At 44.5% G+C, this 17,459-nt stretch overlaps 10 protein-coding genes across 10 annotated transcripts; 6 read left to right on the top strand and 4 right to left on the bottom strand.

Moving 5' to 3' along the window:
- Positions 1 to 10: 10 nt before the first annotated feature.
- On the bottom strand, positions 11 to 571 carry SAMD00019534_028190 (hypothetical protein; the record flags this gene model as incomplete). The annotated part of the gene is made up of 1 exon (XM_012900952.1): positions 11 to 571. One exon carries the CDS (start codon positions 569 to 571, stop codon positions 11 to 13), a length of 561 nt encoding a protein of 186 aa, XP_012756406.1.
- Positions 572 to 592: 21 nt separating this feature from the next.
- On the bottom strand, positions 593 to 1,773 carry SAMD00019534_028200 (hypothetical protein; the record flags this gene model as incomplete). The annotated part of the gene is made up of 2 exons (XM_012900953.1): positions 593 to 937; positions 1,045 to 1,773. The coding sequence occupies 2 exons, from the start codon at positions 1,771 to 1,773 to the stop codon at positions 593 to 595; spliced, it is 1,074 nt and encodes a 357-aa protein (XP_012756407.1).
- A 315-nt stretch (positions 1,774 to 2,088) lies between these two features.
- On the top strand, positions 2,089 to 3,456 carry SAMD00019534_028210 (hypothetical protein; the record flags this gene model as incomplete). Its single annotated transcript, XM_012900954.1, has 2 exons — positions 2,089 to 2,210; positions 2,283 to 3,456. The coding sequence occupies 2 exons, from the start codon at positions 2,089 to 2,091 to the stop codon at positions 3,454 to 3,456; spliced, it is 1,296 nt and encodes a 431-aa protein (XP_012756408.1).
- Positions 3,457 to 4,280: 824 nt separating this feature from the next.
- On the top strand, positions 4,281 to 5,883 carry SAMD00019534_028220 (hypothetical protein; the record flags this gene model as incomplete). The annotated part of the gene is made up of 3 exons (XM_012900955.1): positions 4,281 to 4,563; positions 4,623 to 4,655; positions 4,718 to 5,883. The coding sequence occupies 3 exons, from the start codon at positions 4,281 to 4,283 to the stop codon at positions 5,881 to 5,883; spliced, it is 1,482 nt and encodes a 493-aa protein (XP_012756409.1).
- Positions 5,884 to 6,713: 830 nt separating this feature from the next.
- Positions 6,714 to 7,199, top strand: SAMD00019534_028230 (hypothetical protein; the record flags this gene model as incomplete). The annotated part of the gene is made up of 1 exon (XM_012900956.1): positions 6,714 to 7,199. One exon carries the CDS (start codon positions 6,714 to 6,716, stop codon positions 7,197 to 7,199), a length of 486 nt encoding a protein of 161 aa, XP_012756410.1.
- A 1,419-nt stretch (positions 7,200 to 8,618) lies between these two features.
- SAMD00019534_028240 (hypothetical protein) lies at positions 8,619 to 9,629 on the bottom strand (the record flags this gene model as incomplete). The annotated part of the gene is made up of 1 exon (XM_012900957.1): positions 8,619 to 9,629. One exon carries the CDS (start codon positions 9,627 to 9,629, stop codon positions 8,619 to 8,621), a length of 1,011 nt encoding a protein of 336 aa, XP_012756411.1.
- Positions 9,630 to 10,136: 507 nt separating this feature from the next.
- SAMD00019534_028250 (hypothetical protein) lies at positions 10,137 to 11,984 on the top strand (the record flags this gene model as incomplete). The annotated part of the gene is made up of 4 exons (XM_012900958.1): positions 10,137 to 10,166; positions 10,251 to 10,386; positions 10,453 to 11,632; positions 11,705 to 11,984. The coding sequence occupies 4 exons, from the start codon at positions 10,137 to 10,139 to the stop codon at positions 11,982 to 11,984; spliced, it is 1,626 nt and encodes a 541-aa protein (XP_012756412.1).
- Positions 11,985 to 12,087: 103 nt separating this feature from the next.
- Positions 12,088 to 13,493, bottom strand: SAMD00019534_028260 (hypothetical protein; the record flags this gene model as incomplete). The annotated part of the gene is made up of 2 exons (XM_012900959.1): positions 12,088 to 13,367; positions 13,445 to 13,493. The coding sequence occupies 2 exons, from the start codon at positions 13,491 to 13,493 to the stop codon at positions 12,088 to 12,090; spliced, it is 1,329 nt and encodes a 442-aa protein (XP_012756413.1).
- A 499-nt stretch (positions 13,494 to 13,992) lies between these two features.
- Positions 13,993 to 14,742, top strand: SAMD00019534_028270 (hypothetical protein; the record flags this gene model as incomplete). The annotated part of the gene is made up of 1 exon (XM_012900960.1): positions 13,993 to 14,742. The coding sequence occupies one exon, from the start codon at positions 13,993 to 13,995 to the stop codon at positions 14,740 to 14,742; it is 750 nt and encodes a 249-aa protein (XP_012756414.1).
- A 449-nt stretch (positions 14,743 to 15,191) lies between these two features.
- SAMD00019534_028280 (hypothetical protein) lies at positions 15,192 to 17,348 on the top strand (the record flags this gene model as incomplete). Its single annotated transcript, XM_012900961.1, has 3 exons — positions 15,192 to 15,407; positions 15,734 to 16,900; positions 16,977 to 17,348. Coding segments are annotated over 3 exons (1,755 nt in total), but the record flags the coding sequence as incomplete, so codon positions are not given.
- Between the last annotated feature and the right edge of the window lie 111 nt (positions 17,349 to 17,459).

Genomic DNA, 17,459 nt, shown 5'->3' on the forward strand with positions numbered 1-17,459 from the left:
TCTATCTATTTTAGAGTGCCATCGCATCCATCTCTTGGAGCGAGAAGAATGAAATGTCATTCAAGGCAATGACACAAAAGTACAGAGGTACTGAATCCTTGAACGCTGATTGAATGCGATTGAAAACGTCCTTCGATGGTACCTTGTCCATGAATCGCATTATTGATATTCTAAAGTCTGGTGTACCAGGTGAACTCTTTCTAAATGATGGTCCTGGCTTGTAGACATTATAGACGATCAAACCAATGTCCTTGCAATCCTTGATGTCCTCAGCAGCCTTGTCCTCCAACCTTGTCGATACATCAAACAGCCTAACACGACGATGACCGAGTTCATTGTCTGGTTGGTATTGAATGTCTGGGCAATGCGTAACAATGGCTTTTATTGATGTCGATGATCCTGATGCTGATGATTGAATGATGTCAAAGTCCAAAGATTCCAAAACAGATGATTGATGCCGCAGTGAGTCTCTATCATTAGTCCATGAATCATTGATGTTTGGTACGATCCACTCGACATTGTCTGGCTTGTAAGTGTAGACATCTTGGACATTGCATGGCCAGCTTTTCATGTTTCCACCAACTCCGACATCTCATTGAAGTCCGAACAGGAGCATCAACAGCAACAGCATGTTGAGGGACCCCTGATTGATGCAGGTCAGTAGCTCAATGGATGAAGTTGACAGGCTTTTAAACAGCACGTCAAAGTGGCGCAGCTCGGACAAGATCACATTTGCGTCCAGGGAGCAAGCGTCATCTGGGGTCAAGCAGGTCTTTCCAGGGTTCGCGTCCACCAAAGCATTGTATTCATCGTGCCAGCTCTCCTTTGCAAAGAGGTTGTTGGCCAATTCGAGTCGACAGGTAGCAGAGCGAATATTGGCCATCGACACTGTCTGAGTGAGCTCCTCCAGCTCAATGGGGATCGTTCCAAAGTCAACCTCGGTCCCAGGGACAGTGCAGTCTGGAGGATATGCGCGATGAGAAACCGAGTGTGCTCTCGATCACCAATGAGATCGTGGTCCTCGCCAATCCAGGACTGGCACACATTGACAAAGGTGAATCGGTTGGGTGTCCAAGGTCTAATGCAGAGAGGAAGTTCAACAAAGCATGTAGGAGCCAAGTAATGGACAGATTGGTAGTTTGTAAAGGCTGGCTGCCAGAGGCCAGTGTCATCGGCACCAGGGTTGCAAAGGTCTGCATGTGCTACAGTGAGCGATATCGCCAAGAGTGGATTGATTGACTGGAGTGTCTTGGCTATATTGTCCACATTGGCGGATTGGGGCAGCTGTGCATAGAGATCGACAGTCTGTAGATTGGTGCAAAGTCTGACCATATCGACTGTCATGGCCGCATCGCTCTCTTGGTCGGTGACATGGACAGAGAGTCGAAGTATGTTGTGTGGCGCGAGTAGTGTGCACTTGCTTACGCCGTAGACTATGGGAGGCATCCCATAGTATCGTGGCCAGTTGTTGAGAAAGATGTTGGTGACCATGATAAAAGAGAGCGGCGTCTCGGGCAGCGCACACCGCCACTGGGGCTGCTCCCAACCGTCATTGAGATCGAGCGAGAGATGCGTGAAGAAGCGATTCGTAATGTAGCGGAACCATTGCCAACACACCAATGACAGCGAGCCCAGCAGCTGGTAGAACTCCTGCGAGTATCTTACCTCTTTCGACATCAGTGACTCAACACTGCCGTGATTAATGCTCTCTCTGTGCACAGCAAAGACCTCTTTGAGCACGGCGAAGCTCAGACACGGATGTGATGCCTCCATCAGAGCTCAAGTCTCTCGAGTGCCGTCGACATTGTCAACAACGTGTAGTTCGGCGAATTATCTGTATGTTATTATCTCTTTTGGGTTGCCGATGATGATTGATTGATGATTGATTGAGATCAACTGACACAGATGGATACAAACATTTTTAAAAACCAGCTTCTGGGAGCATTTTGGTCAGCTGATCAGATACGACACACTTCAATGGCTAGTCATCACCTACCTCTGCTGCTGCAGTCAAACATCGTGGCGATTCTTGTTAAGGGCCATCCAACAGTCTACTTGACCTACCACCCTCACTGCCACAGAGGCTGGATGAACTATGCGCTAGTGTCGCGACATTGGTTCGAGCAGGCGATGCGCTGCATCAATGCCATCATCGATCCGATGGCGTTTGAGCGGCGTCTGTGCGATGACACATCATCATCCTTTCAGCGGTATGTGGCCCCGTTCGCCAAGCACCTCCACAACGTCCAAGCCAATCAACTCGAGTACTTTCCTCACTTCAGAAGCGTGTCCCACACCGTCTTCCCTTGGTCCAATGCCACCGAGCTCCACAACAAGCTGTCGTATCTGACCAACACTACCCAGGGCCTCCCCGTGTCCATCGCCATCAAGGCGAATGCCCTCTCACAGTTCATCGATCATCTTGTTGCCAATGATCATCTTCGAATCACTCAGCTCGCGACCACCAAGTTACAACCCAACATCATCGACCATGCTAGTCTCGCCACGGTCACTTCGCTCGTTGTCGATCCTTCCCTTTTTCGCTGTGAGAAGGCCACTCTTAGATACCAGTCACATTGGTTGGCAGGCCTGCTCACGTCGATGCCGCAACTGACCTCGATCGACAGCCGTTTCGAACCTCTCGACGCATCATCACTTCTGGTGGCATTCGGCTCAACGTCGCTCCAAGTGCTTAAGGTGTGGCTGCCAATGGACTGCAATATGCCGCGGTATTGGTCACATGACGACCAGGACAATGACAGGAGAGTGGAACACCTATTCGACCAGCTGGCGGCAAACCGCTCACTGCGAACGCTGTCATTGACAGCGGTTCAACACGAGCCCGATGATGAGCCAATGTATCCAGACGTCGAGGAGCACAGCCAAGCTCACTTTGCCCACTGCCTCACCAACGCACTCAAAAACAACGTATCATTGCGAAAGCTTGTTCTGTCTGGCCACTGCTCAGCTATTTACAAAAAGACCGTGTTGGATGGTGTCTTGCACAGCAGCACCATCACATCGCTGTCCCTGGTCAACTATGCACTTGGCAACCCCGACACACTCGCCTTTCTCTGTCAGACACTCATTGCCAGGAAGGGCGTCAACAGCAGCGGTTTTCTCACGCTGGACATCTCTAACAATGGATTCAGGGGTCCACAGTGTTCTCAGTTGATTGGCAGCCTCATCACGTCTGTCCGACTCGTGCGGAGACTCAAGATGATATTGAACCCTTTCAGTATGGAGGACTACCAGTCGATTCTCCACTCAGTCCAGGCAGCAAGCGACTCGCTTGAGTACCTCCACATCGACCCGCCGTCTACCAGCACCGGACTTTCGTCCGAGAACGCACCCTCTTTCATTGGCAAGGTTGCCATACTCGGCTGCAACGAGTGGTATACCGAAACAGAATGGTATGGAAAGTACAAATACCCAGAGCGCCTGTTCAGCTGGTGATCACCAATGTACGATCAAGAATCCATATCTTCCGTCCAGATGGAACCCAGTCTTCGTAACGACCACTTCCACGACCATGGCGAGGACAATACATTGTTCTATTTCGAGTGACACCAACAATCGAAATAAACAGTTGTAGATCTTCTGGAAACGCGCAGTCAGATCATTGTGTGGTCGCCTTGGAGTGATGGGTGAGGCCCCCAAGGAGACCCACCCAACTAGCTGCACTTCCTCGAACAATCTGGTGCTCGACGGGATCATCGCGATCACCATCCGCTCGTTCACGCGCGAGTTCTGCAAGGTGACCCCCTCCATTATCAAGCTTTTCCTTGTCGCTCCGAACAATGCAGCCCTCGTCGGGCGGTATCGAGATTCTGGACTTCAGCCGCTACCACATGGGCGCCGCCAGGGACTATTAACTTTGGAATTGACACAATTCTGCAATGAGAATTGAGTTTTATTTTTTCAAGATCTTTTTGGCAAGTACATCGATCAGGTCCTCGGCTGGATAGATGCATGTGAGCCCAAATGTTTGATGTATGCTTTGTGACGCTCTCTGAACTCCGAGTTGTCGTCCCAATAGTACTCTTTGAATAATGACATGTTATATCTGTTAGAGATAAATTGTTTAAGTTAATTTATTTGTGAGTTTCCAAAAAGGAACAACTAGATCATCTTCACCACAACCCCAAGTCTCAATTGGTGCTCACTCATTCACACAACAACATCAACAACAAATACTACCCATATCGATTGTAGACACCACTCTCTGTTATTTATTCAATAACAACAGTAGTACGATACTGTTTGTAAACATTGCTATTATGTTACCAGCAAACCTCAAAGAATGGACTCATGAACATGCCGTTGAATGGGTCCAAGATCGGATAAGAAAGTATCGCTACGATGCAGACGTGGCCTCCTTGCAGGACTTTGTTGATGGAGAGGAGCTTTATCTTGCTGGATCATCACCCGACGCGTTTGTTCGATGTTTCTCGGAGGCACCCCAACATATCCGAGATGATGAAACAAGAACAAGGGACAGAGAGATCGTTCTAGGTGTTCTCTTCAAAGATTTGCAAACGAGAACCTCTGCCATACCAGCTCGTAAGTACAAACAACATCGGCGCCGATGTCTTCATTCAATACTAACATACACACTCAAGCCGGTGCTGCAGGAGGAGCTGGTGGCCAAGCGCGTAAGTACAAATGAGAGCGAGTGATGTTCGATTGATTCTAACATTCATCAATAATCATACAGAGACACTTCAGCAGGTCTTGATAAATGGCATTGAGGAGATCAAGAGGTTGGTCAAACAGAAGAAGAAGGTCTCGGTTTCAAGAATCTCTCAGACCGATTTCAATCTGTTGAACCTCGGTGAGGTGCGTTATCTTCCCTACCATCAAGAAACAATCCCAACATACACCGCACTCGGTTGGGAGAAGGGAAAGGAGGATTCTAAAGAGAACATGCGCAATGTCCTTGCTAGATTCAAAGAGCTGACCACACTCCAAGGGGCCCACTTTGTTTCTGTTGCATCAAAGACTCTCTTCAATGAGGACATGGAGGATCTTGAGATCACTGGAGGAACAGACATTCTTGTTTGCAGATCCCCCATTCGTTCCCGTGACATTGCATTGACTCTGATGACAGAAACTCAGGTCCACATTGAACTCAAGAAGCCAACAAAGGTCAGGAAAACAGAATCTCTCCAGCAATTCCTCACTCAGCATCTTATCATACAGCTTCACTCCAAATTCTCAATCCTCTCATTGCTCACAGATATGGGCTCGAATTGGTTCATTGCCTGGACTATCACTCTTGGTGACAAATCAATGATTGCCACTTGCAATTTGCCATGGAATCACGCCATCAGATCCATCCAGCTCGTTGTACATAGAAACATGAGCCTCAATGTTGTCAACCCAGACAAGTGGAACATTACCCAGCTGCTGATCGAAAGCAACCTCATCACACCCCAGCCGACTGCTCAAATCGATGACAGCTCCGATGAAGATGGGGACGACAACGATGGCGGTGACGATGGCAGTGACGATGACAGTGAGGGTGACGACAAAGATCCACCCAAAGATTCACGTAAGAGGAAGGGACCAACATCCTCAAACAAGAGTCAACCGAAGCAGCCCAAGAACCAAGCAGCCAAGAAGCCAGCAGCCAAGAAGCCAGCAGCCAAGAAGCCAGCAGCCAAGAAACCAGCAGGAAAGAAGAGGTCAAAGACACTTGGAATCACATCACCACACAACGGAGGATCAATGAGCGATGTCGCGAATTTACAAGATGTCGATTACCTTTTGGACAAGGATGACCTCGCTTCAATGCAACGGGCAGGAATTTATAGAATCCTGAGAGCAATGGTCCCGTATTTGTCTCGAGCAGGTCCTAACAGCAATAAGATAATTATTTGATGCACCAGATAATACTATTATTGGTGAATCACATTCTCACTTCTGCTCTCGGACAAAGACTTGATTTTTTTCCTGGTTGTCTCACCAACCACTAACCAACCACTAACCAACCACTAACCAACCACTCCCAAAAATCTTGCTGACCAACGTGCTGAGACAACTCTCCTGGTAACTCTCTCGGACGTGCAAACAGTTCCAGCGCTAACAGATACCGAAAGTAGAATTGTAGTAGAATTACAAAAATGACCTCCTCAATTTAGAATTAATTATTTTTATTATTTCCAACTTCCAAACTCTATTTCTACTACAATTCTACATTAATGAAGCTGATACCTTTTTTCCAACGTGCTCACTGCTATGGCGGTAACAGATACTGAAAGTAGAATTGTAGTAGAATTACAAAAATAACCTCCTCAATTTAGAATTAATTATTTTTATTATTTTGAACTTCCAAACTCTATTTCTACTACAATTCTACATTGATTAGACAGATACACTTTTTCCAACGTGCTCACTGCTATGGCGGTGACAGGTACTGAAAGTAGAATTGTAGTAGAATTAGGAAAATGACCTCCTGGATTTAGGATTAATTATTTTTATTATTTTGAACTTTAAAACTCTATTTCTACTACAATTCTACATTGTTGATACAGATACCTTTTTTAATAACTTTGAAGTATATAAAACTATAAAGAGAAGAATCTTGAAGTATGAAATGAAGGAGCGCCAGCTCCGGAATGTTGCGTAGCCAGCGGCGATGAGTTATCCACACACCAATCAATGATGATACAGAAGCTTTATCTAATGAGCGCTATACTACATTCAAAATCATGACATTCTGCTTGCCTTCCAATATCAACAAATGTATCCTGCCAGACTACAAGATGAAGATCAATGAGAAGGAGCTTAAAGTCATAGTGGCCAAACTTCCATTCTCCCAGGGGGTACTTAGATTGGCATACCATGGCATTGACGAGTATGGCAAAAGAGTAGTTCTCAAACTATTAAAGAGAATGGGTTGGGAAGAGATGGGTCTCAAGAGGTATCTAGAGGCAATAGAGTGTCAGACAGTTGCTTACAAGTTTGCTCAAGAGTTTAGCATTGTTAATAACGACAACAACAAAATTATCAAATATACAGTTGCCAGAGTGGCACAAGTCAAGAATAGTGCTGGAACATTCTTTACGATCGAGTCCTACATTGATGGTGAATACGAGAAGTTCAACAACAACTCAGGTTGGAGGAATAATGATATGTCATTGGAGATCTTGAAGACTTTCTCACATTGGACTCACCATTTGTCTAAAGGTCAATGAATGGTGGTTGACCTTCAAGGCAGCAAGACTCCAATCAATGGATACCTATTGACTGATCCAGCTATTCATACAATTGACACATTAAGATATGGTCCGTGTAACTATTGACCAGTAGGAATTGATCGTTTCTTCAGGACTCATATCTGCAATGGGAATTGTCAAAGGTTGGGTCTCAAGATGCCATGATTGAGTGAGTGAGTCAGCAAGTTGTGTATTGGTTCCAGGTAATCTTCACTTTCCTAGTATTGTATACAATACTATGATGACAAGTATTCAATTTAATGTTTGTCAAAGAGACAAACAATTATTTGTTAAAGTGATATTGTGAACTTCACAATATTAATTAAATTAAATTAAAAGTTGATCATCAAAACACACAACTTTCGTGTGTGATGAGTCATTCTTTGGGTCAACTTATATACTTTACATGAACTGAACAGCCAAGTACATACATTTCTTATTTATCATCATTACAATCACAAGACAACAAATAACGACAGGAAAGGAACATCGATCAATCATCCATTCAATCAAACAATCAAAGGAACAAGAAAAGAAAGAAATGAACTTATTTAGATTGGTTGCAGATATGCTGCATGTGACAGCAATATTGTTGTTGCTGTTCAAGATCAAGGCCGATAGATCATGTGCAGGCATATCACTAAAGAGTCAGATATTGTACGCTACGGTGTTCACAACAAGATACCTCGACCTGTTCGTCACATTCTATTCACTCTACAACACTATACTCAAGGTACTCTACCTGAGCGCCTCCTACTACATCGTATATCTCATGATCGTCAAGTTCAAGTTCTCCTACGACAAGGACCACGACAACTTCAGGATCATCTTCCTGATCGCACCCTCTGCAGTCCTAGCCATTCTATTCTATGATCGATCGAATGGATTCATATTAGAGGTATGAATGAATGAATGAATGATTGAATGAGAGAGTGACACTAACAATCAATTAATCAATCAATCATCTTTAGATACTTTGGACATTCTCCATCTTTTTGGAATCAGTGGCTATATTGCCACAACTGTTCTTGTTGCAGCGCACTGGAGAGGTGGAAGCACTCACCTCAAACTACATCATTTGTTTGGGAGGATATAGAGCATTCTACTTCCTCAACTGGATTTATAGGATATTCACCGAGGACTTTACAGGCGTGTTGGTCATGTTTGCAGGTATTATCCAGACCATTCTCTACTGTGACTTCTTCTACTACTACTTCAAGAGCAAATGGTTGGGTAACAAGTTGGTGTTGCCTCAGTAGAGACCATTATTGCGATAGGTAGATTGATTGATTGATTGTAGGAATAAAGCAATCCAATAACAACAACAACTATACAGGTACGCACGCGCGATATACAGGATGATTGATTGAATGATGGTTGAGTGATATATCATGGTCCTCATCGATGGCCCATGGTTGGTGGACTCAACAGTTTATTGCTGTTGTTGCTGGTATGACCCCAGTGCTGATGGATGGTCTTTAGTTCATTCTCCAAACGATGCAATCTGTTCACGATTAGGCCGAGCACTCCGACGATTGGATCGTCGGCACTCTTGCTGCCATGATCCATCGAGAAGAACTCGTTGTCATAATGCTCCATCATGTCCAGGTGTTGCAGATCGCCAATGATCTCCTTCATCTGTTTTGCCGCAGGCACCACGTTTGCCGTGCCCAGAGACCTCTGCACCGCTGCGTCCAGTCGATGCTTGGCATCCTTTGTGAACAATTTCGACGACTTGTAGTGAGACCGACATGCCAGACCCAGCTTTGCCAGTCTGTGCCACAGTATCACCTCAAACTCTGCTCGTGCCTGATCAATGCCCTCCTGCACGACAGTCTTTACCGGCTTAACCAATGACCTGTATATCTTTGTCGTATGTTGTAGTGGTGTACCATTAACATTGTTGTTGTTGTTGCTGTTGTTGTTCGCTGTTCTAACTTCTAGGTCGTCCAAGAAACGACGCACTGTCACTAGGTTCTTCTCAATCTCTGTCATTGATGAGGGTGGCGTGTCGAGATACATGACGGGGATGACGGAGAAGTTGAAGTTGGCCTCACTGATGAGGAACTTATCGGTGCTCGATTCGATGTAGTCTAGGTACCACTCGACCAGCTTACGCTTCCTGCCTCCAGTCAAATAATACTCTTCATTGTCTATTATCTGTTGTTCAGCAGGAGTCGGTGATCTTGTACGCAATGGTTGATCAATGTATATCTGTATTGCTGTATGATGTAATTTGTTTATCTTTACAAGTGGTTGTTGTTTATGTTCTTTAGGTTGTTGTTGTTGTTGTTGTTGTAGATTGTTGACATGTACATTGTTATAGTTGTTGTTATGAGTATTGATGTTGTGATTGTGATTATGATTCCCAGTAGATACTGTAGGTGTGCTAGTTTGAATGGTAGACATTATTATTATATTGTTATTTTTAATGTCCTACATATATATATATAATTGATTGATTGATATAATATTTGGATGAATAAATGAATGAATCAAAGTAGTGAAGTTGGAGGGTTGTTGAATCTGATTTCGAACCTCCACTCTTGGTCAATATTTGTCAAACCCAAAACCCTGTTCAAGTTTAACTGTATTGAGGGAACAACAATCCCAATAATAATATTATTATTATATTATTATTATTATCAATCAATAAAATAATAGTCCAATTAAATAATTATTTAATGTCCATATACACATATCTTGGTTATGTCGTCAACCCCCGATTACTTTGATTTATGTCCATTTAAGTACAAAATACAAATATCGTCTGCGGGGGTTATATTTTGATCTAAACAAAAAAGTTCATCATCTACTTGCTCACTTCCAACAACTCTCTCTTCATATTGTTATTATTACTATTATTACTATTATTATTATTATCAACTATTATAACTTCAAAAGTATATTAAACAAATGAAGAGCTTAACAAAGTTTAAGAACAATGTATGTGTTTGACAAACATGTCAACCTTATTCAATCAATAATTCATCATCATACTTATTCAATCAATTAATCAAACAAACACAGGTACTTAGTTCATTATCAGGAGGTCCAAAGACAATTGATCAGAACTTTGAAACTGCAAGAAAGGAGTTCAACACATTGTTTGAAGGCGTAACAAACATCTACACCTCACTGCAGACTTATGACAAGCATCTAAAGAGTGAGCTAAGCGATTGTCTGAATGATTGAATGAATGTTAACATCTTACACTCAATCAATCAAACAGAGGCATTCATTCATCCATCCAGCCTCAATAAGAACATTCAAACATACTTCCCAAGCGATCACCCTTTGTCAATCTACACTGCAGACAATATAAAGCAAGTGGATCAGGCGTTCAATGATTGGGTCAACAGCCAGAAGCTCAACTATGAGTTGCTGCAACAGTACATCTCACGAATCAAGACTGTCAAGGAGACAATGTCCGACAGGGACAACATGCTGATCGAACTCGATCGCTCCGCCAGCAAGGTCAAGGAGCTCAAGGAGAAGCCGCAGAAGGACGTCAACAAGCTTCCGGCCGAGGAGACAAACTACGCCAACAAGAAGGAGGCCTATGACAACATCAACTACCGCACCCTCTCAGAGATCTCTAAGCTGTTTGATGACAAACAGACATACTTTGATCGTCCACTCCAAAACATTCAGCTCTCATTTGGCTATCTCTACTCGTCAATCACCACCGCTCATCAATCCTTCTCAAGCGTGCTCGAGCAGAACCCTCCTTATCATAACCCTGTCAAGCAGTTTGTTGGTGATGCTCCAGATAACTACACGGCGCCACCAGAGACCAGCAGCAACAACAGTGGCGGCAGCTCATTCAATCAATCACCCCCACCTCAACCATCAAGACCATCACCATCAGCTCCCCAGCAACATCAAATGCCCATGCCACCACAACAACAACAGCAGCAGCCACCTCCACTGCGACCAATCCAACCTCAGATGCCAATGCCACAACAGGCCCCTCCACCCCAGCCTTCAAGACCATCAGCACCTCAGTTCCCAATGCAACAGCCTCCTCCAGCACGTCCATCGCCAATGCAACAGCAGGCACCACCACCCCAACCATCCAGACCATCACCATCAGCACCTCAGCAACCTCAAATGCCAATGCCACCACGCAGACCAAACTCTGGACAATATCAACCACCAGCTCCAGGTCAATATCAGGCTCCTACTCCAGCGCCAGGTCAATACCAAGCACCAGGTCAATATCAAGCTCCCGGTCAATATCAAGCACCAGCACCAGCCGCACCCGGTCAATACCAAGCGCCAGGTCAATATCAAGCTCCAGGCCAATACCAAGCGCCTGCCCCAGCACCAGGTCAATATCAAGCTCCCGGCCAATACCAAGCGCCAGGTCAATACCAAGCACCTGCACCTGGACAATACCAAAATGTGGCGTAAGTATTGATCGATCGATGTCCAACCTCCGCTCACTCACTCACTCACTCCATCCAAATCAATCAATGTAGTAACTCCTATGCGACGGGTGTTGTAACCAATCCCGAGTACCAGAAGCAGGCTGGAAGTGCAGTGGCCAACAAGGCTAATGATCCAAATGTTCAGTCACAGGTCGGCTCACAAGTGGCCAACAACTCTAGTAACCCCTACGTTAAGAGTGCCGCTGGCAACTCCAATGTTCAAGCATTCGGTGGCAAAGCATTTGGAACAGCGGCCAAGAACCAACAAGTCCAAAACGCAGCAGGCAATGCCGCTGCCAACCAGATCAACAATCAACCAAAGCGATTCTAAAGAAAGAAAGGAAAGCAGTCTGAAATATATATACTTTGTACACCTACTATGATCCATTCGTCTGGCCACAATCAATCGTTCAGTGGCTAGACTGGTCATTCATTCACTCCTTATCATGTTTATGTGTTGAGTTAACGTCGTCCAGCCATTGTGTCATAGTCTTCTTGACGAATGCCTTGTTCTGATTCCACAGACTATCGCGCGCTGATGTGTCTTGGTCGGCGAGATGGGTGTACTTGGATCGACCTGCCTTGCCAAAGTTCTTGACCTGCATGATCTTGGGCAGCAGCTCGTAGTTGAACTTGTCCTCGCCAGTGGCGCCGGTGAAGTCCTTGTTCTTGATGTATTCGTCGTCCTGGAAGAAGGCGCCACGGTGGTAGTCGCGCTGCATGAACTTGAGCTTCTTCTTTGGCTCGCGTTTCAGCTTCTCGGCATCCTCCAACTCGATCTCGCGATCGGTCATCTTGCTCCTCCTCTCCTTCTCGGCCTCATCGCGCTCCAACACCAGCTTTGACCGGATGTCGTTCTTTAGACGATCAATCTCACGCGCAACCCATTCGTCGTAGCGTTGCTTCTCGTCCACCTGATCGTCGTCGTCATCATCGTCCTGCTTCTCCAAGTCCTCTGCCTGCTGCTCCTTCAAGTCGCGCTCGAGCTCATCCTTCAACTTCCTGTGGGCCTCCTGTTTCCTCTGTTCCTTCTCCAACTGTTGCTTCATCTCCCAGTCTTCTTCCTCCTTTATAAGCTGCTCCTCTGTCTTTATCGTACCTCTCTCGTCCTTCTTTACAAACACGGGCCTGAACACAGGTCTTCTGCCCCAGTCCTCCTCCTCCTCGCTGCTCTCTTCCTCACTACTTCCATCTTCATCTTCATCGTCCTCCTCATCTTCGTCATCTTGGTCCTCTTGTTTGATCACATTCTTTTCTTCCTCTTTCTGTTGTTGTTCATATCTCTCTCTTGCTCTCCTCCTTCGTTGTTCAACATCATCTTCATCACCGCCATCACCAACTTGCGATGACGAATCTTCTTTCTTCACGCTTATGACCTCAGTCCTTTGAACACGTCTTCTAACATGTTCAGTAACCTTTTCTTCACTATTCTGTTCTTGTGCTTGTGTTGTTGCCAACCTCTGTCGTCTATCATGTATCTGTGATCCCTCATTCTCTCCTCCATTTCCATTGTCTTGTCGCCTAGTTGATGTTGTTGTTGATGTTGTTGATGTAGTTGATGTAGTAGTTGAAGCCTGCCTCAGCCTATTCAATCTTGGATCAGAAGAAGATTCCTGTTCTATTATCTTTTGTAACTCTTGTTCCTTCTTCTTTATCTCATTCTCTTCAAACTCCTTCCTTGCATATGCTGGTACTTGACCTGCACGATACCTAGCTATTGTAACATCATTCATTCAATGTTAGTTAGTTCCATTCATTCACTCTTATCAACTTCATTCATTCAATACATACCAACTTTAGGTTGTTTAAGTTTATTCCTAACTGATTCAGCAACGGACATATCTATATCTCTATATCTCTATATCTCTTTTACTTTATCTCTATGTGGAAGACTCTCTCTGAGATTCAATGAATGGGAATTGGCTGGGTGGCTACAACCTTGATCAATTTTCAACAATGTATATCTTGTCAAGTTAGCAAAACAAGAGTGTTTGATGCTCAATCAATCAACATGTACTGTATCTATCTGTAGATAATTGGACTCGTAGGACTTGGACTAGATACTTCTGGATCTAAAAATATCAGATAGATCGTTTCAAGGTTATTGTGCAATGCAACACACTTTGGGACATATCGTTCAAAGCAAGCAAAGTTGCAAACAAGTTGTAGTGTTGTGTCCTGGACAGCTGTAATACAACAAACAGTTATGGACTTCTTATATCTCTCAATATATCTATCTATCTACGTAATCAATCATATAAATCATATAAATCAAAGTTAAGACAGTCAGACAGAACAAACGAACAAACAATAGAACTACTATCCTATTTAGTTAGGAGATGAGGACAAAGGTCGTACTAAGACAATGTTGGGCAAAGTTGTATGACTTCTTGTATAACTTTGTATCGACACTGGCCAACTGTTTTGGTATGCTCTGTTGTTGGTGTGATTGTTGTGCAAGACTTGGTAGAAGAGGTAGACGTTATAGTAGTCTATCACCACATTCATCAAATGGAGGTGGAGGACCAGGAGGACCAGGCGGCGAAGAATCAATGACAAGAATAAGACTGGGATTCAGAGGCAAGGACATGTGGGTGGAGACACGAGGTCTAAACTTCCATCAAACATTCGGTCGATATGCAGTGCTGATGGATAGCAAGGATAGGATCATCCCGTTTAGCAAGAATGGCGAGTTGATTGAGGAGCTCGACCCAGACATGACATACAAGATCGTAGCCAATAGATATGGCGAGGCGGGCGAGGACAGGTGGAAGAAGCATAAAGAGAACGAGAAGGTCAAGGCCAAGAAACAGAAGCAACAACTCAAAGTGACCAAGCCTCCTTCATCATTGTTATTGGATGGTAATCTACATGGGAACATCGTACAAGAACAGCCACTCATTCAAATAGTCGATGAACATCATCAAGTGGAAGTGGATCTGGTCGATGAAGATGGTGAAGGACTACTGGACACATCAACGCTGGATCATTTTACAATCGATATACCAAACAACAACAACAATGAACACAAAGATGACCACGAAGATAGCTACCAGGCCTCGTCAACAATCAATCACACAAACACCTAACTGGGTGTTTTGAAATGGCACGCAAACATTGTCTATTATTCATTCAATCAATCAATAATTCACATAAGTCCATTCACCAACATGGACAGAAGTATACATCAGCAGACAATCAGTGCTTACAGTCATTCAATCTCGAGATTGATGGCAACTGTTGAGATGGACTTTCACACAACACACCAGCCTTGCTTGTGTTTGAAGAAGGGCCACAAAAATGGTCCAAAACCAATAAATATCTATCTTTGGGTCCCTTTGTGATGGAAGGACCCACAAGTTGTAAACCTGTCCGACGAACCAATCAAACATACATTCATTCATACTACACAATATTTATTAGATACAGATATATATCATTAATATATCTATATATATTACATTGCATTTATATAAAGGAAGTCATGGGACAGTTGGACATTGATCAGTTCATCAGTCAACCCCCTTTGTTAAAGGGTAAGGTCAAACTAAGGATATTAGTTGAGGCCAATGGTGTAACATATGAGAAGTCATTGGAAGCAACTCATGAGTTACTCAAACCATTCATAAATAAACTAAATGTATGTTACTGTCTTCGTCAGGTCCACTCACTCAATCACAAACTTATACTCACTCAATCACTCATTCAATCAATCAATCAATCAATCAATCAATCAATCAATCAATCAAATTTAGACAAAAGCAAAGAAGGAAGAAGAGAATATAAAGAGAGGATTGGCATTGTCTACAGCAACTTCATCGTCAACATCATTGAAGAGTTTGTCATCGATTGGTTTTGGTCTGCGTGGATTGCATGCCAACAGAGATGGATCACCTGTCATTGTGGACACTAAACTCTTTGGCCTACCCCTAGACACGTTGATGGATCGACAAAAAGGTGATCCTTCCAAAGTGCCCATATTTATAAAGAGTGCTCTAAAGGTATGTTTGATCGATTAAGCCTCATCCAGTACCAGGAATAGTCCCATGTATCTAACTCCCCCTCCGGACTGATCAGCACCTATTTGTACATGCATTGGATGTTGAGGGATTGTTCCGTATATCTGGATCACAGGCAGACTTGTTGGCGAGGAAGGCATTGTTTGACAAGGGTGATGTACAGTTGTCAAAGGATGATAGTCCACATATGATCACTGGTTTGGTCAAGATATTCTTGAGAGAGCTACAAGAACCTTTGTGCACCGCTGCGTTGTATGACACGTTCTTGGCGTCGGCCGGCTCACTGGACAGCATAAAGCGATCGATTGGACAACTGCCAGTACACAACAGAAACTTGTTGCAACACCTGATACACTTCCTCACGTTTGTCTCCAACAACTCGCATGTCAACCTGATGAATCACTCGAACCTTGGTCGAATCTTTGGTCCAAACCTCTTTTGGAAGCGACAGGAGGAGGGCGCACCCAAGATGGACATGAACCAGCTGCAGGCGACAAGTGAGCGAACAAATACAATCACAGAGAAGTTGATCGTCAACTATGATGAGATGTTTGATGAGCCCCTGGCATCAGCCACAAGCGGACGTCTTACATTGCAAGCCAAGATGCTTGGTCACAAGAAGTCAGTCCAGTGGCTGGCACTGGCCGACCAGGATCGCAAGGTCTGCTCGCTCGACACATTGGGCCTGCTCAAGATATGGGACTCACAGACTCACAAGCTCATCACCGAGTTCTCAGTGTGTGAGCAAGGCGCGCTCATCTACTCAATGATCACAACATCGACAGACACAATCTGGACTGCCACATCACAGTCAGTCTGCATCTGGCAACTCAATGGCAAACTGATTGGCGAGGCACCTGGCGAGGCATACTCACTGTGCGAGTCACCTTGTGGCGATGTCTGGGTTGGTGGCGCTCAGGTCATGTCGATATACTCGCTGCGAGACATCCCCAAACAAGCAGGTACATCACCCATCAAACCGATTGGTACCGACCTGTTCAATCAGAACATGTTTGTGTTGGCACTGGTAGCGGTTGGCAAGAATAGAGTGTGGGGATGTTCATCCAACAAATCACTCTATGTCTGGGATGCCAAGACCAAAGAGATGCTCAAGACCATCGAAATTCCAGAGAAGCGACCCAAACGAATCACATACGTAGAGACCGAAGATAGCGAGACTGTCTGGGTTGGTGGAGATGAAGGTGTTATACAGATTATCAACGCCAAGGTAAGACTTGGTGCATGCGGATGATGAAGCGGAGGATGCGGAAGTGACTTTGGACTAACATATACCTTTAATATAGACCTACGAAGTAATGAACAAGATAGATAATGGAGGATGGGACAAGATATTCGTGTTGACTACTATTGGCTCAAGAGAGGTATGGTCAGCAACATGGGATATTGTTGTAAGAGTATGGGATCCAAAGACAAGAGAGTTGACAGCAGAGATTAAGGGATATCATGCCGATGCTATATCGGCTATATTAGAGGTTCCTAATCTCAAGGGTGGCGCAGAGTGTTCAAACATCTGGTTTGGATCGTATGACAAGTCTATCTCGACCTATCAGCTGAGATCAAAAGATGGCAGTGGCGAGAGCAGCAAATGGTCCAACGCCAATGCCAAGAGGAGCAATGTCAAGCCCATTCGAATTGGATTCACCTCAAGAGGATAAGTGAGGAAGGCTGTCTGTCGACTGGACCACTGTCACACCGCCCATGTTGCTGTTGTTTCCTCCTTCAGCGACAATGTTGTACAATAACTCCTGGTGTAGCTATGGCCTGAT

This window comes from Acytostelium subglobosum (genome assembly GCF_000787575.1).
Source record: "Acytostelium subglobosum LB1 DNA, scaffold: scaffold5, whole genome shotgun sequence".
NCBI classification, from domain to species: domain Eukaryota; phylum Evosea; class Eumycetozoa; order Acytosteliales; family Acytosteliaceae; genus Acytostelium; species Acytostelium subglobosum.